This window comes from Anolis carolinensis, chromosome 1 (assembly GCF_035594765.1).
Source record: "Anolis carolinensis isolate JA03-04 chromosome 1, rAnoCar3.1.pri, whole genome shotgun sequence".
Taxonomy (NCBI): domain Eukaryota; kingdom Metazoa; phylum Chordata; class Lepidosauria; order Squamata; family Dactyloidae; genus Anolis; species Anolis carolinensis.
Window position 1 is genome coordinate 302,791,004 of NC_085841.1, and position 26,822 is coordinate 302,817,825.

General features: G+C 39.5%; 1 protein-coding gene and 1 long non-coding RNA gene across 5 annotated transcripts in view; one reads left to right on the top strand and one right to left on the bottom strand.

The window, feature by feature from the left end:
• The first annotated feature begins 28 nt into the window (after window positions 1–28).
• On the top strand, window positions 29–7,089 carry LOC134293974 (uncharacterized). Its single transcript, XR_010000944.1, has 3 exons — window positions 29–165; window positions 2,041–2,108; window positions 4,649–7,089. It is a non-coding gene; the product is annotated as an uncharacterized LOC134293974 (long non-coding RNA).
• Window positions 7,090–10,759: 3,670 nt separating this feature from the next.
• ambra1 (autophagy and beclin 1 regulator 1) overlaps window positions 10,760–26,822 on the bottom strand; it is a 198,099-nt gene continuing 182,036 nt past the window's right edge. For 2 of the 4 annotated variants that reach the window (XM_062962254.1, XM_062962198.1), the window contains one exon: window positions 10,760–12,522. In XM_062962254.1, the coding sequence (XP_062818324.1) occupies window positions 12,032–12,522 (491 nt within the window). In that variant the 3' untranslated portion in view covers window positions 10,760–12,031. Of the gene's footprint in view, window positions 12,523–15,621; window positions 17,474–23,689; window positions 23,751–26,822 lie in introns of those variants that run through there. The other 2 variants (XM_062962362.1, XM_062962306.1) reach the window with 2 other exon arrangements.

A 26,822-nucleotide genomic window follows, 5' to 3' on the forward strand; every position in this document is an offset into this window, starting at 1 on the left:
AGATCATCCTTTGTTAGCATGAAGAAGAGAATCTTATCAGCATAAACAACAAAGCACTGCGGCATTTTGAAGCTTAATACATGAAGTACAGCATGAGCTTCCTTGGACCACAACCAAAAACATTTTTTGATTGTCAGATGAATGAAGTGTTATTCCAACCTTCAGGTAGGTGTGTGCATTATATAATTATTACATTAGACACGCACACACAAATATGTGTGTGGGCATTAGCCTCTATGGTGGGACTGTAAACAGTGACATCAGAAAGGAATTAATGGTAAAATTATTATCAGTGGCACTTACATTATTAACATTGGCTTGCTCATTGCCAGGATGTTTATTATCAATTGTTTTGTGAATGGGCAATTTAATACAAGTAGTGCAATAAAATTGCTATCCAGATTCAAACAGAAATGAATTCTATAGAATCCTTTAACTAAAGAATTCAAACACAAGTGAATCCTCTTGGAAGCTTGTAACTTCAGACGTAGATGCCTTATCTTTTTGCAGCATCCTAGGACAAAAAAAAGTTAATTTTACAGTCAGTTTTTTAAAATAACACATTCTTTTTGCATTTCAATTGCTAAGAACATTCCTGTTTCTTAAGTAATAAATTTATCTTCCTCTACTGCAGTATGTAAATTGATTGATTTGAACTCTCTCTGCCTTGTTATGCAACTCTCACATCTTTTGTGAACATTTTCTTGAATCTGTAAGAACTGCCGTCAACTTGATTAAGTAGAAATCCAGAGGATTTGCTTCTACAGTAAGACATGGAAGATGGTTTTGGATAGTTTAATCCCTTTCTCACAACTCTTTTCCATATATGCTATTCTACTACACCATACTATAAACCAGTCATGGGCAAGATCAATTCCTCCCAATAACATTTGACTATAACACACACACATATATACATATATATCACTGTCACCATTACAATTTTCCCCCCATATATTCTCATCATCATCGGCTATCACTCGTGGCCGAGTATGATTGCCTTTCAAGTGTAGGGTCTTGGCAATGGGTCTGTAGGTGATTGTAGAGACCTATTCTTGATCTGCATGTTATTTTGCAGTGAGGGCATCAGTTTCCAGATAGAAGGCTGTCCCAATAGGGGTTGGCTTGACGTACCTTCTACTTGACACATTTCTCTCTTTCGCCCTCCATTTGTGCCTCTTCGAATTCCACAGCACTGTTGGTAACAGATAACCTCCATTTAGAACGCTTGAGGGTCAGTGCTTCCCAGTTCTTGGTGTCTATGCCACAGCTTTTAAGGTTAGCTTTAAATCTCTTTTCCTATTCACCAACATTCCATTTTCCATTCTTGAGTTGAGAGTAGAGCAACTGCTTTGGGAGACAGTGATCGGGCATTCAGACCATGTGGCCAGTCCAGCAAAGTTGATGGCAGAGGATCATCACTTTAATGCTGGTGGTCTTTGCTTCTTCCAGAATGCTGACATTTGTCTGCCTGTCTTCCCAAGAGATTTGCAGAATTTTTTGGAGGCAACGTTGATGGAATCATTCCAGGGATTGAGTGTGACATCTATAGATAGTACACATTTCACAGCCGTATAATAGGGTTGGGAGGACAATAGCTTTATAAACAAGCATCTTTATCTCCCTACGTATGACCCAATCCTCAAACACTCTCTGTTTCATTCGAAAAAAATGCTGCATTCATGGAGCTCAGAGGATGTTGTATTTCAGTGTCAATGTGAACTTTTGTGGGCAGTTGGCTGCCAAGGTTGCGGAAATGGTCAACAATTTCTAATATTCCAAGCTGTATTTTTGGCATCACAGAGGGATTGGTTGATGCCTGCTGGCAGAGCACTTTGGTTTTCCCGATGTTCAGTGAGAGGCCAAGCTTTTTGTATGCTTCTGCAAAGATGTTTAGAGTAGCTTGTAGGTCTTCTTCTGAGCATAGGCTACATTATCATCAGAATATTGGAGTTCGTTATAGACATTATAGACATTGTTGTGACCTTGGTTTTGGCTTTCAGTCTACTGGGGTTAAATAGCTTGCCATGTATCCAACAGGTGATTTCCACACTGGTATATAGCTTCCCATCAACAAGATGCAGTATCATGACGATGAAGATAGAGAGGTGTGTATTCTCATACTATTCTAATGACTCCTGTATTCCTATTCTTTACATTTCTATACTTATCTGTTACTTATACAGATCCAATTTTCTCCTTCCCTCTTCCTCCCTCCCTCCCTCTCCCTCCAAGAACAATTGTACCTCTGACCTTGTAATATTTTATTTGTTCAATCATGAAGATTGTCTTTCCTTATATTTTTTCCTTTCCTTTTTCCTCTGGCTATAAGCCTTTTCCATTTCGACCATAACACTCTGCATTGCTAATCAGCATACTCAATTGTGCAAAATGCTAGAAGTTTCAGACTATCAGCATCTTGAAGGCCATACCCTTTCCACCACAGTGTCAAGCTCCAAGAAGAGCAATAAAAAATACCAGGAGCTATACTAACTGCAACATGGATCTAGTGAACAGGCATTTGTATTTCAGAATTATGAGCATAAGTGAGCGAATGGTAGGAGTTTTTCTCAATGTTGTATCTTGGTGAGGGCAAGTCCACTTACCGTGTTTTCCCGAAAAGAAGACAGTGTCTTATATTAAATTTTGCTCCCAAAGATGTGCTAGGTCTTATTTTCAGGGGATGTCTTATTTTTTCACGATTCTTTTCTTGTACTCGACACCTCCCTCCTCCTCCACCAAGGAAGGCGTGTGCGGTCACACGTGCCTTCCTCAGCAGAGAAGAAGAGACCCACCACCACTGAGGAAGGTGCGTGCAGAGCAGAGGAGGAGTATTCCCTCCTCCTTCGCACCGCACGTGCCTTCCTCGGCAGCGGTTCCCTCCTCCTCCGCCAAGGAAGGCACATGGGGCACAAAGGAAAAAGAGGGAAAGGTGCATGCCTTTCCCTCCTTCCCCTTCATGCTGCATGTGCCTTCTTTGGCGGCGGCAGCTCCCTCCTCCTAGGTCTTACTTTCGGGGGATGTCTTATATTTGGCAATACAGCAAAACCTCTACTAAGTCTTATTTTCAGGGGATGTCTTATTTTTGGGGAAACACGGTAATAGGTGGACACCTAGAATCATAGTAGAATAGAGTTGAACGAGACCGCATGGACTATCCAATCCAACCCCCTGCCATGCAGGAAAAGCACAAAGTACCCTGACAGATGGCCATCCAGGCTCTGTTTAAAAGCCTCCAAAGAAGGAGCCTCCACCACACTCTGAGGCAAAGAGAGTGTGGAATAGCCACCTAGGAATCCATGTCTAGCTAGATGCCCTTAAAATTGCATGTAAAGACCAACATGTAGCCTACAAGAATACATTGTGATAAGGTAATATTGATCTGACTTTTCCATTCCTGATTTTTAAAAATTTTCTACATGGGTGTGAGTAAAGCGACAATGTACAATACCAAGATTCTTTTGTAACCCCTCCAGATTCCCTGGGTCACCCTTTTTTCATCCCCACCCCCAATGTATTGTTTCTTTAGAAAGCCTTTCTAATGAAGCTTGGAAAATTTATTTGGGGGGGGGGGGTTGGATAAGCCTGAGACATCAATATCCAAATAGCTACTGTTGCCATTTCTTGGATGAAGAAAGATAGGACACATTCATCGAACTTTCCAATACTGTATATCAATAATTCCCAAACTCTGGTCTTGCAGATGTTTTGGACTTCGGCTCCCAGAATTCCTGATCACTGGCTTCTGAAAATTGAAGTCCAAAACATCTGAGCGGCTTGTGTTTGGGAGTCATTGCAATACACCAATACATTGCAATACTTCAGAAGATAGAATCAGGACCCACTTTGACTAACAGCTTGGATAGCTGTGCCCAATCTAATAAGATTTATTCAAACCAAGTTAAAAATAAGGTTCTATATTTGCACAGGAAAAATCAAACATAAAAATACAGGATGTATGATACCTACAAAGATCTTGGGGTCTAAGTAAACCACAAGGTAAATACTACTCACTAGTGTGATGTAGGCTGTATCTAGAGAACTCTACTGTTCAGTTCAAGTGAAGCAATAATACCACTAAATTCTGCTTCAGACACGCCTCACCTGGAATGTCATAATCAGTATAGTTAAAAAAGGAATTGACAAGCTGAAATGTGGCCTGAGGAACATGGCCATGTTGATAAAGGTTCTGAAAGTCAGATCTTATGAGAAGAAATTGAAATTTTGGGTAGCTACATGGAGAAGAGAAAATAGAGAAGTGATATGGCAGCAATCTTCACATATTTGGAAAAATGTCATGTTAAAGGTAAACAAATTTAATGCCCAAACTAATATATTCAAATTGAATTACAGTGTTCCCTCACTACTTCGCGGTTCACTTTTCGCAGATTCACTGTTTTGCGGTTTTTCAATAAACTCTAAGACTATTATAAATCATTAAAAAATACAATTTACAGCCTAAGGAAGGTAGGAAGGAGAAGCCAAAGGGAGAGAAAAGGAGCCCAAGTGGCAACGGGAGGAGAAGGAGGTGATTTATCAATACACAATTGGTTGATAAAGACTTGAAATAGTGGATAACTACTAAAATAATGTATACATATTAAAATAAATATAGCATCCTCACTTCACGGATTTTCACTTATTGCAGGTGATCCTGGAACCTAAACCCAGCGATAATTGAGGGAACACTGTACCAGGTTGAATTAAAAGAAGAGCTGTTCCACAGTGAAATGGACTGAAAGTAGTGCATGATCGTACACTGGAAGATTTTGAACACAGGTTGGATTACCAGCTCTGAGGGATGCTCTAGCTATGGATTTCTACACTGAAATGGGGTTGGATTTGATAGGGATTGGATTAGATAGATGGCCTTTAGGATTTCTTCCTCCTCCATTATGATTTCTGCTGTATAAAGTGAGCTGAGTAAGTGGAGAAAAGTGGTAATGAATAGAGATATCCCATGGAAGCCACATGTCTATTAAATCTGATGCTTCCACTTTTCTCTCCTGGCTATATAGTCTCTGGCACAACTGGTGGGGAACCAGAGTATAAGACAACTGGGTCTACTGGTCCAGTACAGCTTGGGAATTGCTGCTTCCAGCATGTGCTGTGTGCTAGCAACAATCACTTAAATGGAAAAACAAACATTTGTAAAGGGAAGTAACCAAGAACAGATGAGATGTGCTTCGACTAAGGACGCTGTGTGGAAACAAATATGTATATTTGCTGGAACGCGGTGTACAAGTTTTAATGAGCCTCCCACCCAATTACCATTGCATGAATGCCAGGCAATGACAGCAGGGTGGCACAAGAGGCTCCTTTGGCTGGAGGAAAGCGGGTGAAGAGAGACAGAGGTCCATAAGACAGTAATTGGCCCATGCGCCTCAGAGGGCAGCGGCTGGAAAATCAGTGACTGTGTCCCCTCAGTGCCAGCACTTCCCCGTCTCCTCTCTCCTGCCCCCCCTCCCCCCTTCTAAGCATAGAGCTCCCTTTGCACAGATTCAGAAGAAAAGAATGACATTTACATGCTGTGTGCTGAGATCCCAATTACAGCTAGGACAGCTCACCACATGGCATGCTTTAATTAATATGCCTTTTCCTGTTGGAGAACAGCTTCGCTGACAGATTGCAACTAAGTGGGGAGAGCAGCTGCTCCCAGGCAAGCTGCTCCTTCCACCAGCTTCAGCTCAGGGCAGCCAAGGTCTGGCCCCTGCCCTTCCAGGGGTTGGCTACTTGCACCCTGGGTGCGTGTGGGGTGGGAACCACTGGGGAGGCATGGTTTTTTCATTTTGTTTTCGCCTGCCCATACTATTCAGCTGATTTAGAGATAGGGAAAGTTACTTTTCGGAATATAACTCCCAGAATCTTGCAGCCAATGTGTAGCCTTCCTAAATTCTGATTCCTGGGTTGGGTTTGCTGGAGTTAGAACTGAGACAGGATTGAACTGCATACTCTAATTGTAGCTTGGTTCAACTGTATTTCTATAGGAACATAGGCGGTGAAGACTACCTTAATAATTTCTTATTCTGCCTTGGTCAGACATTAAACCACATATAAACACACAGCAGAAAGGGACAAAGCAACAATGAGAATAGATTCAACAGGAAAATTTAAAAGGAGGGTTTGCAATATAACAGCCAAGAAAAGCTAGATGAAAATCATGGAGAATCTAAAATAGCTTTCAGGTGCAGAAGAATCTGAACTAGGTCAAAGCAGGCCCTACCTTCTAATCATTACCTGGAAAAAAGTTACGTTTCTCTAGGAACAGTCTCCTCCAACCTGGTGCCCTCCAGATCTGTTGGATAACCAATTCCCATAATTCCCCATCACGAAACTGGCTGCATTATGGGAGTTGTAGTCACAACATCTGGATAGTTTCAACTTGGACAAGTTCATTAAACAGTTCATTTGATTTTTTTTCATTCTATGTCTTGATGAGGTTTAAGAAGAGCTGAAGATCCTCTTTATTCCATTTCCTTGAGACAAAGGGGTATATTTTTCATTAGTAAATGCTTCACTGTAAAAAATATATATATACACGTGTTCTCCTGAAGCTACCTACTTTCCGTTTTTGAAAAGGGACTGTGCTCACACAAAGGAAGCAATCTGATAATTTGGGGAAATTCCAGCTAACAGTTCTCGGTTCAGAGCAAATTTAATATATATTGGCTCTTATTTCCAATCAATTACTAGGGGCAAAAATAATATCTAAAGATTGGGAAGATGTCATAAATTAAGATGTTTTTTATAGCATAGCAAAGTCATTCAATGGCACCGAGATGTTTTGCAGCCTGGGAAGCTGCTGAATGGAACTCAGCTCTGCTTTCCATGCCTGAAAGCTATTAATTGTGGATTTATGTTTGAGTGGTACTTAAGTCTAGAATTAAGCTGTGCTTTATATGACTAATTGAAGTGTGTCCAAACTGGTTAAGAACTATCAGACACTGCTATTTTGAGGGTTCCCTTTCTATTTGCTACTCCGATGAATGAAAAGTTTTGTTCTATATTGAATTTGGCTATCATATTAAAATGATTTTCCACCTTTACTGTAGGAGGTACTCTCACCTACACACTTTTTAAATTTCAAGACCTGCCATTTTTGGGTGCAATAACTTGGATTCTGACTAGTCACTGCAGCATTAGAAATCTAAGTGAATATGTATCAGATGTGGAATATCTGAAGTCACCTTCATGTCATGGAGATCCTTCAGGAAAACTAGGCTCTTCTTATTTGAGTCACCATTCTGGAGCTCCCAAGTTGTGTGGAGAACTCCATATCATTGGGACACAACCATTTATGGCACAAGCAAAAGGATTCTGATCTTTTGATCGTTTATAAGGCTGGGAAATTCTGTGAGAGAAAAGGCCATTTAAGTGAGCCATAAGCTAACATATAGCTTTAACATTTCTTGGGAGGTCGTACTCCTCAGGTTTGGTCCTTCATGTCTGTAGTGTTGGAATACATTGACAGCTGTGTTGACACCAATAGGTGCCAGTATAATGTGAATTAAAAAACCCAATCATCCCTTCTTCTGCTTTTAAGAAGCTACCTAAAATTCTGATAGCCAGCCACTCTCCACTACTGATGATTTTGCCAGCTTGTGGTAGTGGTTGTGTTAAAAAAGATGACTCTGCACACATAACTAATTGATACAAAGCTTGCCAGACGAAAATGCACAGATGATCCCTTTTTGTCAGGATAAGCTGAAATATGACAGAGGCTAATTACATGAGCCTCTTAGTTCGGAATTTGGAAAAGTGATTGTTTTTAACTACAGTTCCAGAATTTCACAACCAACATGGCCACAAGCTCTTACTTGCATCAGAACCTGACTGAACTTAGAAGCTAAGCAGAGTCAGTTCTGTTTAAAATTTGATGAGAGAATGCTAAGGAATACCAAGGGCTGTTGTCTTTATTTCAGAGGAAGGAAATGTCACTTTTTCTGTCTTAGGAGACTCAAGGGTTGAGGGCATGTACACACATAGCTCTCTAAAAAAATTTCTTGGAACCATCCAGCCATCACCATGTCCTCTTCCTCTATTTTATTCTTGTTTAGAAATCTGGGTCCTGTGATGACTTGGCCTTTTAACTATCCTATTCTGATTATATGCAACTGCTTCCTAAAGGGGACATAATCTCTTTTGTCTTTGCCAGCTCTCAATCAGATTTTATAATAACATGGCTTTCCAGGTTCCTTCCTTCTCCTCCTTCAGTAACCTAGATACTTGCGTATATTCAGCAAAGCTCCCTGTTTTGCTAGTGCCCTTCTTACAGCTCATTACAGACATTTATAGAACGTGGACTTTAGTTTGGATTTGTGGCCCAGCCCATTATTAACCTCTTTTCACACTGAGAATTGGACATTTATTTCTAATTCCTGTCACACATGGCTTTAAAATCTTCAAGAGATTTTACCTGTAACCCTAAAGGTGCTCAGTTTTCCTTGAAATCTATCTTGTGAGATATTTTTCATCTACGATTCAATGAAAAGGGCTTTTGAAAGTTAAATACATTCCTTCCACCAGCATTTCCCTTTATCTATACTTCCTTTCTAGGTGGTTAAGCTAACAAAAGCCTCTGGTTCTCAGATTACTACCTGCACCCAAAAAGTGGATATCACATTTCACCCCCAGCTGTGAAAACCAGGAGCATCAGAACAGCAAGGCTGTGTGTGGCTTTGCTGAACAAATCTGTTTTTGTCTAAAAGTTATGACAGAAATACTTTTACCAGTTGTCCTTAGTGTGTAGAAGTGCTCTAGACGTGAATTAGAAGATCAGGGCATGTCTGAAGCTGCATATCTCCTATCTCAGCCCCGTAAATAATGCTGTTCTCATTCAATCCCACCCTTTTCATTAACTGTGGAAAAAGTAGTTAGCAGTCTGGATAAAGAATTATCCACTCGCTTCATGTTGAAGTGACACGAAAAAAAATCATATCATTATGGGGTAGGCTCAGTTCTCTATGGATTCCACCCACTTATTTTATATAAGCTTTCCCAGAAAGGGTATAGGGAAGCATAAAAGGTCCTACAGACCTTCTAAAACAGAGCTATGTATGTGAAAGTATTGACAAAAAAATCCTCATGACTCATGGTCAAAATCATGGGAGAAGGTCAGAGGTATCTCATTAAAACCATGAGCCCACCCACTCCACCAAATCTCTAGCCTTAAAACAAGTTATATGGAAAGTATTACAAAAGTTAAGAGGATGACATTTTTATGGTACCCATGTAATTCAAGCACTGTCACAACATTTCAGAGTACATGAGCTCACCTATTTCAATATATAAGTACATTGACAGGATTGCATCAGTACAATGCCTTAGGACTAAAGTAGGAGAAAGATGTTAAGTAGGTTGTGTTTACCTACCTGCTCCTCATTACTGCACCTAGGTTTGTCCACATTTTTGTAAATCTTCCAGTGTTTGGTTATCTGTTGCAAAACCTACATTATAAGATCTAAAGGTACGATGACCACACGAGCAGGTCTAACCCTATAAAATTTTCTGTGGAATCAGCTCTTTTGGTAAAATGTTGCTTCCATAATACATGCCCTCTGTCTACCCATGTGGCTGCACAGCCCTTAAAGGATATTAGTGTGAAATCAGGATGACATATATCTATAACTCAAGTATATTACTGAAGGCAATAATATTTATTATTTGTGTCCTGTCCCAGACTTGGCAAGAATGTATCTATCAAAACTCATTTTTCCGTTAAGCTGCCCCAAACCAGTAATAGGAAACCACTGTCTTATGATAGTATTTCCCACTTATGTGTGCTTCAGGCAGTGTAACAATAATCAAACAAAATCCCAGTCTTTTGAAGCAAAAAACAAATCTGAGATTCCAAACTCTTTCAGAGAAAAAGGATTAAAAGATATACTTTCAGATCTAGCTATTTGATCCTCATCAATAACAGGTTTCCCTCTCAAACTCACTGGAAAGAGGCTTGAAAAAACAACATGCGCTTTTGGCATTACCCAATACTTTGCTTGATTCCTATATTAATGTGCTCCCTCTCCTTTTCTTTTTCTTTCAGAAACACAAGCACTAAACTCTGCAAACCTCAGTAAAGTGAATCATTTGTGGATTCTACGTATTAGCCTATTTTCATGTAAACATGCTCCTAAGCTATAGATGGGAATTCCATTATCAGACCAAAGCTCCTGTAGCTCAGAAGTGCAACTGGCACAGGGCAGATTTTAGTGCTTCATTAACACTCTGATGAGGCCTGGCAGCCAACTGATTTGATTTAAAGTTCATTTCCATGCTGTGATTTAAGGCAGCATTTGCTTAATGCTCTCTAACAGACTCTTCTGACTGCAAGAATAAGAGCTGCTTAACACTGTGCTTTATTTATTGTCACACACTCATGGTGTTGAGAAGGCAAGGAGCAGGGTTGCAAGGGGGAGAGGCCTCTGGCAGGTATCGTATAACAATGTCTCAGAACAATCAGAGAAAATCCACTTTGCCACAGCAGCAGGATAACCCATTGATTCCTTTTCTTCTTCTCTTCACACTCAATTTTTTTCCCCTCACCAAGGATGCAAGTATTCAATTTCTTACCAGAACAAGTAGATAAGGATCTCTCCCATTAGGTTTTCTTGAGATAGAAAAGAAGATATTTCCGGGTTTTGAAAAGAAAGCCTCCTCTTTCCCCATACTATGCTCAAGTGAAGAGATGACATGAGGAAAGGAATAGCAGCATTTTTTTCAAAAATAAGTGTAGCCCACAAGAGAAAACAGGAGACCAGAAAAGGGTTTGTCATATTTTAATGACGTTGATCTTTGGTGTTTCCCTCATTAGCACACACTCTCCCCCTACCTTCCTGCTACAAGCTCACTGGGATGGAGAGTTACAAACAAAAAGGAAAATCACATATTAGACTAGAAACAAAAAAATATCAGAGCCTTGATTTCTCCACTAGAAACTACATGTACAAGGTCAAGGTTTCACATGCAACACCTTACATCACAGACACATACCTCACGCTCTGACACGGAGCTAACCCCTTCTTCTCCCACCCCCCACCCCACCCCAAACAGGGAAGTGCAGCTTGGCCATGGCACCATGATCCTGCCAAACCTCACCAGGTTGAATTACATTATGCTACTGTTGGCACAGCAAATGGTGCTGCTAAGCCCTGGGCAATTTTCTGTATAAGTGCCACCTTTATTGGGGAGCAGTTCCCACCCTACCCACATGCTTTACAACTATATCTTCCTGCCTCCCCCACAGCAGCCCTGGTACAGGTCCTGCTTGCATACAAAGTAGGTAACTCTGAAAACAAAAGGCCCACACTCCTAAGAGGTTCCTGAGCATGAAGGGATGCTGAAGCCCAAGCACAGCTCTCCTGCCTCCAGTTCAGGGCTGGAAAGAAGAGTGACACAGTCCTGGGGAAAGCAACTTGGCCTTATACAGTCCGCATTTTCTCAAGCCACCCCAGTTCTCAACTTCAGAAGAGTTGTCTGGTACTTACTAGCAAGGTGGCTTGGAAGATAAAACTACTCTGGGTAGCAGAGCTGCGGTGCAAATCCCCTCCACAGTAGCACTTAAAAGAAACATACATACTCAAAAAGGTTGCAGATCTCCAAAAGAAGAGACTACAATCCCCTTGATCCAATTAGCTGGTAGGTGAAAAGAGGGGAAAGTGTCTGTTTTAAAAAATAAAAAAACCAAAACAAAGAGTAACATTAAAAGCACTGCAGGGTTAGGGCAAAGCTTAATGGATTCTTGTAGCCAGTGAGCTGAGAAATTTACATAAGGCTCAGCTGAATATCAAGGTTTATTACAGCTATTGTAGAAAATGTGCAGCAAAACGGATGCGGGAAGCTAAGACACAGAATAAAACCTCTTCAAGGATCCTCCTATACAATTGATGGTCTCTCACCCCTGTACACCAATGCCCGCTGAATTACCAGTATCTGGTCAGAGCCAAAATCCTCCTACTCCCTCAGTTCCTGGTCAGCTGTGAGGTACAAGTCTCTTGTTAGCAGTACAAGGGTAGCATCAACACCAAATTCATCTCTACCTGTTCCGAGACTCTCCACCAGTGCTACCATTACTATAGAAGTTGGTGTTGTCAGGAAGATGGTTATTATTAGTTAGGTCACTGTACTCAGTTGGTCCCTCCTCAGTGTCCATTGAGGACTGAGCCTGCTCTGACAAGCTCTGTCCACTAGCTTCTCCTTCAGCCTCATCAGAGGATGTCCGTGGGCTCAAGTCATGTTCTGTCACCTGCATGGACTCAGAAATGCTCCGTCCTGCCAGATCAGCCACCAACTCCTGAGAAGTGGACGGTTGAGATGAGCCACTGTCTGCTGTTCCAGTGGATTCAGTACCAGTCTGAGAGCTGCGATGGATTCGGTGACTCACAATGATGTTGTTGCCAAAACCACCCATGGATGCCATGGTAGTGCTTTGCTCTCGCTGAACCACAGCAGTCATACCACCTTCAGCCATTAACCTCTGGATCCGGATCAGGGCATCCTCTCCAGCAGCACCATATTCTGGACTACCTGGAGGAAACAAAAACAGTGGTAGATTTATTTTTGTTGTACTTATTTATAAGCGTTTTATTATTAAGTCTTACATCTTACAACACAATTGAAAAATACAATACTAAAATACAACAAACCAGACAAAACAGAAGCAAGTTTTGCAGCAGTAAACTTATGAATAAATCCCACCAATACATGCCATCAAAAGCCTGCAAAAAGAAAAATAGCTTTCAGCCAATACCAAAAAGGCAGCAATCACTGATGCAATAAGAGATCATCGGATAGGCAAGGGAAAACAGGATGATATAAATCAATTGCCACTCTTACTTGAAAATCCCAGAATGCCCAAAGTATCTAGAATTTGCAAGTTTTTACACAGGAGAAGTAAATTTTACACAATGTACTAATATGCCATTAGTGTCATGGCATGCACATGCCATTTCATACATCTTCCTGTGGGATTGTTTGGTTATCTTGTAGGGTAACTTTCCTGGATATAGAATCATAGAGTTGGAAGAGACCTCATGGGCCATCCAGTCCAACCCCCTGCCAAGAAGCAGGAAATTGCATTCAAAGCACCTCCAACAGATGGCCATCCAGCCTCTGCTTAAAAATATCCTAGGAAGGAGCCTCCACCATAGTCTGGAGGAGAGAGAGTTCCACTGCCGAACAGCTCTCACAGTGAGGAAGTTCTTCCTGATGTTCAGGTGAAATCTCCTTTCCTGTAGTTTAAAGCCATTGCTCCGCGTCCTAGTCTCCAGGGCAGCAGAAAACAAGCTTGCTCCCTCCTCCCTATGACTTCCCCTCACATATTTATACATGGCTATCATGTCTCCTCTCAGCCTTCTCTTCTGTAGGCTAAACATGCCCAGCTCTTTGAGCCACTCCTCATAGGGGTTGTTCTCCAGACCTTGGATTATTTTAGTCGCCCTGCTCTGGAAACATTCCAGCTCATCAACATCTCCCTTCAACTGCTGTGCCCAGAATTGGACACAGCATTCCAGGTGTGGTCTGATCAAGGCAGAATAGAGGGGAAGCCTGACTTCCCTGGATCTAGACACTAGACTCCTATTTATGCAGGCCAAAATCCCATTAGCCTTTTTAGCTGCCGCATCACATTGCTGGCTCATGTTTAAATTGTCCACGAGGACTGCAAGATCTTTTTCACACGTACTGCTGTCGAGCCAGGCATCCCCCAGTCTGTATCTTTGCATTTCATTTTTTCTACCTATTTTTTCTACCTATTATTTTTTGTACATTTGCAAAAGAATATCTAAATCCTATTCCATGCAGTCTCTGCATTTGTTTACTATAATTTACGTGTGAAAACTAAAATAGACAGAGGTCTCACACATAAAATGTTTGCCACTTGGTTATATCCTTACATTTTTCAAGAATCGGTAAGTGAACCTAACATGAAAGTGTGAGATATGAATTACGTAAACAGGCATAATTTACACAATGTATATATTTTTATTGGGGGGGGGGGTGTTTTTTAATCCCAATGGCTCTTCACCTAATTCCATGTAAGGTACAGCAGCAACCAGTTCCCTCTCTTGCTACCAGACAAGTCCATTACATAGAGATGAAATATCACAAAACTCAAAGAGAAATGGGCCTGAGGGAGTTCAGTTACTATAGGCTGCTAACACTAAATGCCTATTGAGCTACCATATGCTGCTGTCGGTTGTTAAGAACCAGTTTCTATCCTATTTAAGTTTTTATTTGAATTGTTTTGTATTGTCAAAGCAGCTTGTTTTACATCAATACCTGACTCATCAAAACATTAACTGAAAAAACAAGAGCGCAGTCACCTTTAGTCCAAGCAGATCTCAGCTACCCAACCAATATTCAAATTATCCACTCATTCCCTTTCACCAAGAACTGTTAGAAAGACAAAAATGTTTGTCTTCATACTAGATAGTCAAAATAAATGGAATTATCCATATTCATCCAGCTTTATTTGAAAACTGAGTGCTTCTATGTATGTTTTTCAACATTTAGCACCAGTCCTACACCCACCCATATAATCTTTAAAAAGAGATAAGGGTATTGTCAATTTTTCAGCAACAAAGATCATTTGGCAATTATTGAGGAGAAGGGAGGGGAAGGCACATCATAAGCCTAAACATAGGTCTCAAGTAAAGCCACACTTTTGGAAATAAACAGCTTTATGGGATGGGTCATGGTATAATTCTAGTCACCACAACAGAAATGTATAAAATGACATTATTTCTTATCCATGAAAGCATAAATGAAGAAGCTGTTATTTAGCAAGCTTGCTGAAGTGGGAAGTCTGGTGCATCATGAATGGAGTTGTTGTTGACTGACTCTGCCCTCCCACTATGTTTCACCCAAAATGCACTGTTCACTTTTCCTTATGAGAGCTTGGGAAAACTTTCTTCTTTAACCTACAACTTCCAGAATCCCTCAGCCACTTACCATGGTGGCTAGAAGATCCTGGGGACTGTAATATATGAAGAGGATTTTTTTCAAGCTATGAAATGAGGCATGCCCAACAAGAATTAGTTCTGGTTGGTTACCAAACTAGTCACTGCACTTTCATTCACAAACAGAAGGCAAAGCAACCTTTGGTCCTTCTGATATTTTGGAGTTCAACTCCCAGAAATCCCAGCCAGCTTACCAATTGTTAGGAATTGTGGGAGCTGAAGTCCAAAACACCTGAAGGACCAAAGGTTGGAAATCACTGTTCTAGTAAAACCATATACCTAGAAGAAAAAATGGCTCATTGCAGCAGCCTCGTGAAAGCATCAGCAATTAGCCGTCTCTTGTCGGTAGGCTGCCTAGGAAAGATCCTTATTCAGTGGAATGTACTGAATTGCTCCACTGAGGGAGGTAGCAACCACAGGCTACCTGATCCTTATTAAAGATATAAATCTCCCTTCCACAGCCTTTGTAGAGCCATCGGGCCTGATTACAAAAGAGAAGGAAGTGGACAAATGCTTCCCAAGCAACAGGCAAACCAAACAGAATATATGAAAGATGATAGTTTACAAGCTAATATTGAATAAAAAGGAAAATAAACTAGTACTTAACACAAATATGTACACAAAAATTTCTTCAATCGTTTTTGCAATATCACAGTACAAAAATATCAAAACATGGAGGGGGTCATGTGCAGTTCAGCGTAAGGAAACAATTTCTCAAGTCTGTACTGATGTGCAGTAACCTATTCCAATGCCCCAAACTCTAAGCAGATAGGAATGAGCTCTATTTAGCTTCTCAATACTGCTTCTCTTTAAAGAATATTGCTTTTTATTACTTTGTTTATGTTGTAACTTAAAAGTGCAAAAACTACAATTAGGAAAAGAGATGTTGATTTTAAGCAGACTGGGCAAAAAAGGGAAGAATTTGAACCATAAAGTGACTTGGACTCAAGAGAGAGCAGTAGACTGCACCAAATTATATGTGATGGTGAAAACACAAGTAGACTGAAAAACTCCAGAGGGGAAGGAACCTAACCAATTTGAACAAATAATACAAAATGGAAGGGATATAGATGATTATAAAAAAATGAAAGGTGTAACTGGTAGAATCTATAGAATATTGGGTGGAATAAAAGAAGGAGAGAGAAAAATACCACTCTTAAGGAATTATGGGAGGAGGAGTTAGAGATGAAAATAAATGAAATGGAATGGTCGCAATTGTGGAAACAAAGGCACTTGAAAAATTTATCAATAAGAGTTAAAGAAAATTATTATAAGATACTTTGGAAATGGTATTTAACGCCATTAAAAATGTCAAATATTAATAAAAACCATCCAAAAAATTGCTGGAGAGGCTGTCAGGAAGTGGGAACATATATACATATGTGGTGGCATTGTAAATATGTAAGGAAATTTTGGTACAAAATATTTAAAGAGATAGAGGATATAATGAACATCAAATTGGAAAGAAACCCTGGTATTGCATTATTATCAATATATAATAACAATAAGATGGATAAAAAAGAAAAAGAAGCAATAACAAATTTATTGACAATAGCAAGACTGCTTATAGCAAGGAACTGGAGAAAAGTAATAGATGTACAGATTGAAGAATGGTATAAGGAAGTATGGAAATTGGCAATAAATGATAAGCTAACATGTAAATTAAAAGTTAAAAGAGGGATATAGAAAAAAAATGATTTTGAGGATGTATGGGGGAAATTTATTGAGAAAGGACTCCAAAAAAGGCATGGAGGGCTACCGCCTCAGGAAGAAATGAGATTTTGGTTAGACAATGCATAAGAAACGGCTCGGGGAGGGAGGGGGGGGATACACAATGGTGAAGAAATATAGACAAATGTTAACGATGTAGTAGATATAAATCAACAGTAGATATAAAAGAATGATGCAAGTATTGTATGATAAATTAAATATCTGCTATGTGACAAAAGCAATTATTGTATGAAAAATTTTAAATTCAATAAAAACTATTTTTTTAAAAAAGAATAGAGTTGGAAGAGACCACATGGGCCATCTAGTCCAACCCACTGCCATGCAGGAAAAGCACAATCAAACTATCCCTGACAGATGGCCATCCAGCCTCTATTTAAAAGTTTCCAAGGAAGGGGCTTCCACCACACCACAGATAGTGATGTAAAGTGGAATCAATAACACACAACACTAAATGCTAAATTGAAATGGATCTTGAGCAGAAAGGAACAATGGCTTCAAGTTGTGGTAGCCACTTCATGAAAAATAAAAAGTAATTACTATTTGTTGACTACAACAACTGCAAAGCTTGACAGTACACTAAAGATCAAGTCAGGGGTCTGGTTTTTGCTGATAGAGACCAGGTGACTTTGATGAACTGCATTCTATATCACACCTGCTCCCACATATAAAATAACATTGAAAAGACTGTTCCCAAAAGGTCTCTACAGTACCTGGGACGTTGTTTTAGTACTTACTAGGTCCACAGAGGGCATTTTAACCGCACTGGAGGGAAGCACACCAAACTTGCCCTTACAATAAACAAACAAACACACTTTTTGTTCCCAACAGTCTTTATAAGGTCATGTTTTGGGTTTTTCTGGGCTCATAGAAGGCAATTTTAAGCAATCACAGACACAGGCACGACATTTTGTTTTGGCTTCTGAGAGTCTAGGAAAGCTTCAAACATGGCAGAAATGCCCCCAATATTCTCAGAGACAATTTATGAGTACTTTGGAGCCATTTATTTGATTTGGGGTCCACAAAAATGGACTGCACTTTCCCAATCTCTGTTGTAGTCTAACATCACCACCACCCTCCATGGATTGCTAGAAAAAAATCAGCTTCACAATGTATTTTGGAAGATACTTTTCTACAGCTTTTAGTTACCAGGTAACAGAGTTTGAATATGTGGACCACTAGCATAAGTCTAAGTGACCATATATCCACACTGAGTGTATCTGCCAAACAGGGATATGGTGAGCCTTTAGGCTCCTTTCACGCAATCCCTAAACAGACTTTTCTGTCTGCCTTTTCCATGCAATGCATTGGTTTTAATTCTGCAGCAAGGACAGAGTTCCAAGGCTGAGGATGTTGCCTAGTCACAGAAGCAGCAGGTGCCGATTCCACAGCAGCCGCATGGGCTGCTCAGCAATTTATCATGTCAGCAGAGATCTGATTAATAAAGATGTGGAAGCCAACGCAAGCATTTTCACCAATGGACAGATCTTCAGCATCATTGCTTGACCCACATATATCACCAATTGCCCTATTGCTTTTTTGGCCAACCTCACACTTTCTCTAGATATGACAGAATTCTTCCCAAATGTTTTGCTTGTCCTGCATAGAAACAGTGCCCTGCAAAAGTATTCTCACAACCCCTTTGACTTCTCCACATTTTTGATATATCACAATCTGGAACTAAAATGCATTCGATTGGTGTTGTTACTCCTTGTACACAAGTTACTCAAAACTGTGAAGGTGTAATGATTTTATTGTAACACAAAATTAAACAAAAACAAAATGCCATTTGCTGGATACGTTACAAATCCCCTCAAGTTAAGACTTGATCAATCTTCATGAGCTTTGGTCATCTGGATTCTGGAGTTTTAGCTCATTCTTTATTGTAAAATCACGACTGCTCTCTCAATTTGAATGGTGTTTGTTGATAAAGAACTGTAAGGTCTTGCCATATATACTGTATTGCACATGTGTCAAATGTAAGGCTCAAGGACTGAATCCAGCCAGCCACATCAAAAGGCCCCTTGAAGGCAACTTTAACGCTGACATGGCCCTCAATGAGAATAAGTTTGACACCCTGCTCTATTAAACCAAAGTCAGGGCTTTGAACAAACGGTTCTAAGATATCCAATATTACTCTAGCTGTGTATTTACAGTTATGTTCCTGCTTTAAGATCCAAAGTCTTTTGCAGAACAAACAAAGCCTTCCTCTAGAATTGCTTGTACTTGGCCCTATCCATCTTGCCCTCAATCTTGTGTTTCACAGTCCCTTTTTGAGAAACTGTCCTCACAACATGATGCTACTACCACTATGGTGCACTGTGACCACTGTTGGCTATGTACCATACACAGCTATTTATAGCAAAGCGAAACAGTTCCCTTTTGGTCTCACTAGACCGGATATTTTTTTCTGGCATGTTTGCTGTTTGCCCAAAGTTTTTGTAAACTCCCAATGGTCTTCAATATAGCTTTGTTTCATTATTGACTTTTTTCTCACCACTCTTCTATATAGTCAAAATGTGTGCAGCATCCATGTGGTAGTTATCCTAAAGATGATCTTTCCAGCTCCTTCAGGATGACCAAAGACTTTTCCAATTAATGTCCTTCTTTACCAGCTAATTGAGTTTTGGTGGATGGCCTTACCAAAGCAGTTGTGACTGTTATTCTTTTCATTTTGTAATAATTGATTTAAGAGTGCTCCAAAGAGAGGTTTTCTAGTAATTCAACCCTGAATGGTTATTCTGCACAAGTTTATTGTAGTCTTGTTTTGATAGTTTATTTGTCTTTCTTTTGTTGCTCATTTAGATATATGCCTAATCTAAGATCATGGGACACTGAAAGTACATACAAGATGACTCCATTCAGTGACATGTAGGCAGTGTGCTGCCCAGTTTATTCAGAGCAAAGGAGAGCAATACTTATAAAACCAATAAATATCCATTTGATTGATTTATTTAAACTTTGTACCACAATATTTTTTTACAACTTCACAGTGTTGAGTATCTGTGTATATCAAATGGTACAGTAGAGTCTCACATATCCAACACTCGATTATCCAACATTCTGGATTATCCAATGCATTTTTGTAGTAGATGTTTTCAATAAATTGTGATATTTTGGTGCTAAATTCTTAAATACAGTAATTACTTCATAGCATTATTTCATATTGAACTACTTTTTCTGTTAAATTTGTTATTAAATGTAATGTTTTAATGCTTAATTTGTAAAATCATAACCTAATTTGATGTTTAATAGGCTTTTCCTTAATCCCTCCTTATTATCCAACATATTTGCTTATCCAACGTTCTGCCGGCCCGTTTATGTTGAATAAGTGAGACTCTACTGTATATCAATGCCAACAAAATCCCTTTCAACTTTGGGCTGTAATGCAACAAAATGTGAAAAAGTAAAAAGGGGTGGATATTTCTGCAAGCAACTGTTAAAATTCCTGGATACAACTGTGATTTCTCTCCATAGTCTAGCACCTCTTTTGTGTTTGCTACTGTATTGAGACAGGTATAATGTCTGCTTCATAGATGGCTATCTTTTTATACTTTATATAGTTACTTAGACTTACCTAAGTATTATGGGTTTACTTTAGCTATGTACTTGTGAAACATCACAAGAATTTAGATGCTCTATCAGCCAGTGAGACACAATTTACATTCACTGGCAGAAGTATGAGAAGTGCTAGATAGTGGTAACTTCCCATGACCCATCCCATGGTTTAACTTCTAGGGAATAATAAAAGTGGCACAGTCGCTTTGAGTCTCCCTTTGTAGAGAGAAAAAGTGGGGTATCACCATCATCATCATCATCATCATCATCACCATCTATTTGTATAATAAGTCCAGGGAAATTTGAATTCTTGGACATAGAAGTTTTAACTGAGATAATTTGGTAACTAAGTAAATATTTTATATTGGACCTAGTTTGAGCAAGAATAAATATCCAATTTCTTATTATTGGAATGTTTCATAGTCCCAGGGAGAGAAGTGAGATGATCGACTAGCAGGAATGAATCAACTGGTTTCTAGTTTGAACATTTATTGAAGCAGTGGGGAATGTCAACATGAGGAAACAGTTCCCAGAATGCTAACAGTGAATGAAGAGTTGGGTTTCAGGCCCAAATATAAGCAGATACAATTTCAGATAAGTAAATGCTATATGGTCTATGTTCAATAGTTTCATAAATTTGGTTCTAATCATGATGGTATAAATAAAATACGCAGAATTTATTGTATGCTTCAACATATATTTCTCCAATCCAGCTATTTTTAAACTTCAAGCTTCAAAAAGTTATCTCAAAAATAATTTTCACCATATGATACATTTTGAGGAGATACTTTCCTAAACCTAATCAAATTACAATGTTTTTACTTCTCTTAATGAACCTGTTTACTTATTTGCAAATTATGGTGGAAAATAAGTATTTTGTCCATAACAAAAGTTCATCTCAATACTTTGTTATATATCATTTATTGGCAATGACAGAGGTCAAACATTTTCTGTTAAGTCCTCACAAGGTTGGCACACACTGTTGCTGGTATGTTGGCCCATTCCTCCATGCACATCTCCTCAAGAGCAGTGATGTTTTGGGGCTGTCACTGAGCTACACGGACTTTCAACTCCCTCCAAAGGTTTTCTATAGGGTTGAGCTCTGGAGACAGGCTAGGCCACTCCAGGACCTTGAAATGCTTCTTACGAAACCACTCCTTCATTTTCCTGGCGGTGTGCTTGGGATCATTGTCATGCTGAAAGACCCAGCCACGTTTCATCTTCAGTGCCCTTGCTGATGGAAGGAGGTTTGCACTTAAAACCTCACGATACATGGCCCCATTCATTCTTTCATGTGTACGGATCAGTCGCCCTGGTCCCTTTGCAGAGAAACAGCCCTAAAGCATGATGTTGCTGCCCCCATGCTTCACAGTAGGTATGGCGTTCTTTGAATGCAACTCAGTATTCTTTCTCCTCCAAACACAACGAGTTGTGTTTCTGCCAATCAGTTCTACTTTGGTTTCATCTGACCATATGACATTCTCCCAATACTCTTCTGGATCACCCAAATGCTCTATAGCAAACTTCAGTCGGGCCTGGACATGTACTGGCTTAAGCAGGGTGACACGTCTAACACTGCAGGATCTGACTCCCTGGCAACGTAGTGTGTTACTGATGGTAGCCTTTGTTACGTTGGTCCCAGTTCTCTGCAGGTCATTCACTAGGTTCCCCCGTGGTGTTTCTGGGATTTTTGCTCATCGTTCTTGTGATCATTTTGACCCCACAGGGTGAGATCTTGCGTGGAGTCCCAGATCGAGGGAGATTCTCAGTGGTCTTGTATCGCTTCCATTTTCTCATTATTGCTCCCACAGTTGATTTCTTCACACCAAGCTGCTTGCCTATTGTAGATTCAGTCTTCCTAGTCTGGTGCAGGGCTACAATTTTGTTTCTAGTGTCCTTTGACAGCTCTTTGGTTTTCACCATAGTGGAGTTTGGAGTGTGACTGCTTGAGGTTGTGGACAGGTGTCTTTTATACTGATAACAAGTTCAAATAGGTGCCATTACTACAGGGACAGAGGAGCCTCTTAAAGAAGAAGTTACAGGCCTATGAGACCCAGAAATCTTGCTTGTTTGTCCATAACAAAATACTTATTTTCCACCATAATTTGCAAATAAATTTGTGAAAAATCAGACAATGTGATTTTCTGGATGTGTTTCCGCATGTTGTCTCTCTCATAATTGAGATCGACCTATGATGTCAATTACAGGCCTCTCTCATCTTTTTAAGTGGGAGAACTTGTGCAATTGGTATCTGACTAAATACTTTTTTGCCCCACTGTAGCAGCTGTCTTTGTTGCAACTGGTTTATTAAGGTATTTGATATGAAAATGAAAAGGATTGCTCTTATTATAAATTTATAAATTGTTTTATTACATCTAGAGATCATGTATGGGATAAGCTCCACTCTACTGCTCTGCTGAAATTTGTCATGTTTGTATTTTGATGGTCTCAGATTACAGCTTGGCCAGGATGGACAAATACTAGGCATAGTAGATACGATCCAGCCTAACCTAAACACTTCTGGGGTGCTGTGTGGTTTCCAGGTTGTATGGCCATATTTTAGCAGTCCCCCTCAATAGGCTGTCACCTTGTCGTGGTAAGGGGGCTTGCGTGTTCCAATGAATCTGTAGGCGTAACCACCAGGGTCATGCACTCCTGGGGGAGGGGGGGCACCAGGGGGGTTCCAGACTGAGCACAATCCAAAGACCTCAATGGAGGAGAAGGAGGAAGATAACATGATACCTGTTACAATGGCTGTGAAGGCAGAAGAAGTCTGCAACAGATTGAAAAGCCACCGTCGTGTTAACCATGCCACTGGTTGGGACCCTCACTATGTGAATGTGTGTTGACCAGCTGTGCACTGACATTAAAAAAACTCTCACACAGGCATCTTCCAAGAACTTGGAAGGCCATTATACTCAGACAACGAGGGATAGCCTAAGTAAGTAAAGTAAGTTGTAGCAGCATTTTCTCCTGACATTTTGCCTGCATCTGTGGCTGGCATCTTCAGAGGATCCTCTGAAGATGCCAGCCACAGATGCAGGCAAAATGTCAGGAGAAAATGCTTCTAGAACACGGCCATACAGCCCAGAAACCACACAACACCCCTGTGATTCCAATCTTGAAAACCTTTGATAATACACTAGACCACTTCTGTATTTCATTACTTTCAGTGGAAGAATTAAGCATATGCTATCACTGAAATCAATGAAATTTAAAAGTACTGTGCTTCAGTTGGATTTTTTTCTATATTGTTAACTTTTATTTTTAAGCAGCAAAAGATCTTTGAGGCAAACATTTATTTATGTCATTTTCTAGATCTTTGCCTAAACATACATTTCTTTGATTGATGCAAGTTTCACAGACTACAGAGTACACAAGATAGCAATTAACTGACAGAAAAGGAAACATCTGTACTAGAGGGATTCACTTTTAATAAGTTTACTCACATTATCGTCATCCTTCCAAAGAAGAAGCAGAGACTCTCAGAAAGACAATCTCTGCAGGGCCCTGGAGAGGAGCAAAATGGGCTGTGTTTATGAAGACCTATTGCTGATGCTATACTTTATTCTTTGTACACTGCATCCACATCCTTTAAAAAAAAGTGTCCTGCTCCAAGCTTGCTCCAGTAAAACAGAAAAGGTGTTTTGTTCTTTTTAATATACAAGCCAGTTCATCTTTAATATATAATTCTTCTTTGCTGCCTCATTCTAAAGCAGTCACTGAACACCTCCCAGATTAATGTGTTTTATTGTCCTGCTGAGTGCCACCAATACCACTTAGTCTCCTAATGATTTACATCAACAAAGCTCTTTATAAATACTAATTAATCCAGAAAACCTCCTGGGGAAATACTAAAGGGAATGTTTATTTCAACTCACAAGTAAATGCAGTATTTTTCGAAGGTTCCATACTGTGGCGGCTCTGGGATATTCAATCAAGGATTTTGAATTCCAACTATATTATTTCACAGAAAATACTGCTTTGCTTTTACTGCAATGGATGAGTTTCCACCCACACTCAGTCGTACTTCAGAAATGGTATAGTTTTTCACAATTTCATAGAAAATCCTTGGAAAAAACACAGCCTTTCTAGAGGCGCCAAGGAATTACAAGTTCTCAGTTCTTGGTTTAAGAGATTAATCTGGAAAACTGGAAATTTCAGTGTCCAAAAACAACATGAGTAATGTTAAACTGCTGGCATTTAGATCATAAAGCCTTTCACACTGCTGCAAGCTACCTATGGCAATTTCTTTTACATGTGATAGGGCAGTTTTTGGAAAGAGGAATACTGGTAACAGATAAGTTTGCTGCCAAAATTAATGAGTGTTTGGACTCCTGCAATGTATAATGTTTTTGGAATTGGGGAAATTTGTTTGCGAAACCCTGAATTACAAACAAATGGTAATGCCTCCTCTGCCTTTATTATGGTACACTCTGGAACGCGCTCCCCAGGGAAATTAGGCAAGCTGCCACCTTGGAAGTGTTCAGGAAGAGCCTGAAAACCTGGCTCTTCAAACAGGCCTTTGAAGAAGTACCGCCCACTGTATACTAAACCCTGGTACTAGCGGGTTCTTCTGACCAGTTGTACCTCTTGGTTAACTCCCTGACATAGCCTCAGTGTTCACCCCAGTCTTCCCATGACCTTGTAGCACCTTAACTTCCTTCTTGTTTACAAGTTCCACTCAGTGCACTTTGCCCAGCTCATTTTATGTTTTTATTGCTGTGTTTCTCAAGTGTTTTATAATGACTGTAATTTTTAATGCCTTTTAAATTTATTTGTGTGTTTTTGTATTTGATATTATTGTATGTTGGTTTTATATCTGTAAGCCGCCCCGAGTCCCTCTGGGGAGATGGTGGCGGGGTACAAAAATAAAATAATAATTATTATTATTATTATTATTATTATTATTATTATTATTATTATTATTATTATTATTATTATTGAGACTTAAAAGGTACTGCCTATATTCAGAGGACCTGAAGATGGTATGGTGCAAGTGCTGGTAACCTCAAGGTTGGATTTCTACAATGTGCTTTACATTGGGCTACCTTTGTACCAAGTTCAGAAACTCCAGTTGGTTCAAAATACAGAAGCAGATTGGTTACTTGAACACCCAGAAGTGAACATATCACCCTTGCCCTAAAGTCACTCCACTGGATGTCAATTAGTTTCTGGGCAAAGTATAAAGTGATGATATTGACCTTTAAAGCCCTACATGGTTTTAATTCAGGTTACCTACAGGATCGCCTTCTCCTGTACAATCCACCCCAAACACTGAGGTCCTCTGGGGGGCGTCTGCTCCAGCCTGCCAGAACCCAAATGGCAACCACCACCCAGAGGACCTTTTCATCAGCCACCTCACAACACAAGTGAAGACCTATTCTGGCAGGCCTAACCACACAGTGTTTAATAACAAATTTTAAACTTCCATTCTATGTCTAAATTTTTATTTTGGGTATTTTAGTATATATTTTATGGAAATATGCTTTAATATATGTATTCTACAGAGTGTTTTTAAATGACTATGTGATTTGATAATGTGTTTTAGCAATGTTGCAACCCACCTTGAGCTGTGGGAAATGGGTAAGAATTAAAATATTACTACTACTACTACTACTATTACTCAACAGCCATTTTTCAAACCATAGAGAAAGAATTTGCTCGAATGTACCTATTTACAAACGTACATTTCTGCGGCAATATTCAAGGCTTTCTGCACACAAAGCAATGTATTCAAATTAATGTAACACAACATTTAAATCCTGACTTGTAGATGGAAGTGAACATAGTTTATAGTTCTTTAGATGTACTTATTGGCATTTTATCTGATTTGCAGCTAACATTGGTATAAACATGGAATGTAGTCCATATACTACCCAGTACTATCTGAACTAATATTTTAATGTTAAATGGTGTAGTACATTCACTTAGTACAAACGGTACATTTAATTTACCAGAAAAATTCAGTTTACATGGTATATTAAGGGCTCCCCATGTTCCAAAATACATTGTTTTGTTATATTACCTTTGCCAGCTCCAAAATGACAGAAAGTTGGAACTGTTAAGCATTATATCCTCAAAAGACATACTACATAAACAGGATATGGTATAGTATCCTATGCAGCAGCTAGTTCCAGCTTCACCACCTTTGAAATAGCTGCCATGGGCAGAATTATGAAGTTAAGCTCAGTTTTGACAGTTCAGTGGAACAGATATACAGCATAAGCAACTGATACTTCCTTGCAACTCCAAGCATGTGTGAAATTATCCTTATAAGCGGAATAAACTCAAATGGGATGGAAAGAAAAGTTGTACATATACCTCTTATACTACCATTAAAACATAACATATATTAGACCTTCTCCATGACCTAATAAAACAAATTATTTATTGAATGACATTGTAGAAACAGAAGGACTGCTAGCAAATCTAACCCAACAAAGTCTATGGAAAAATAATAGAGAAAAATGGATGATACCTGCCAGGTCCCTTGTGAAGTTTAAATGTCTTTTAAGTAAGATATTTTCTAACCTTTGATAGTCTAGGATGGCATGGATCATCCTCAAGAAGTCATTAGTA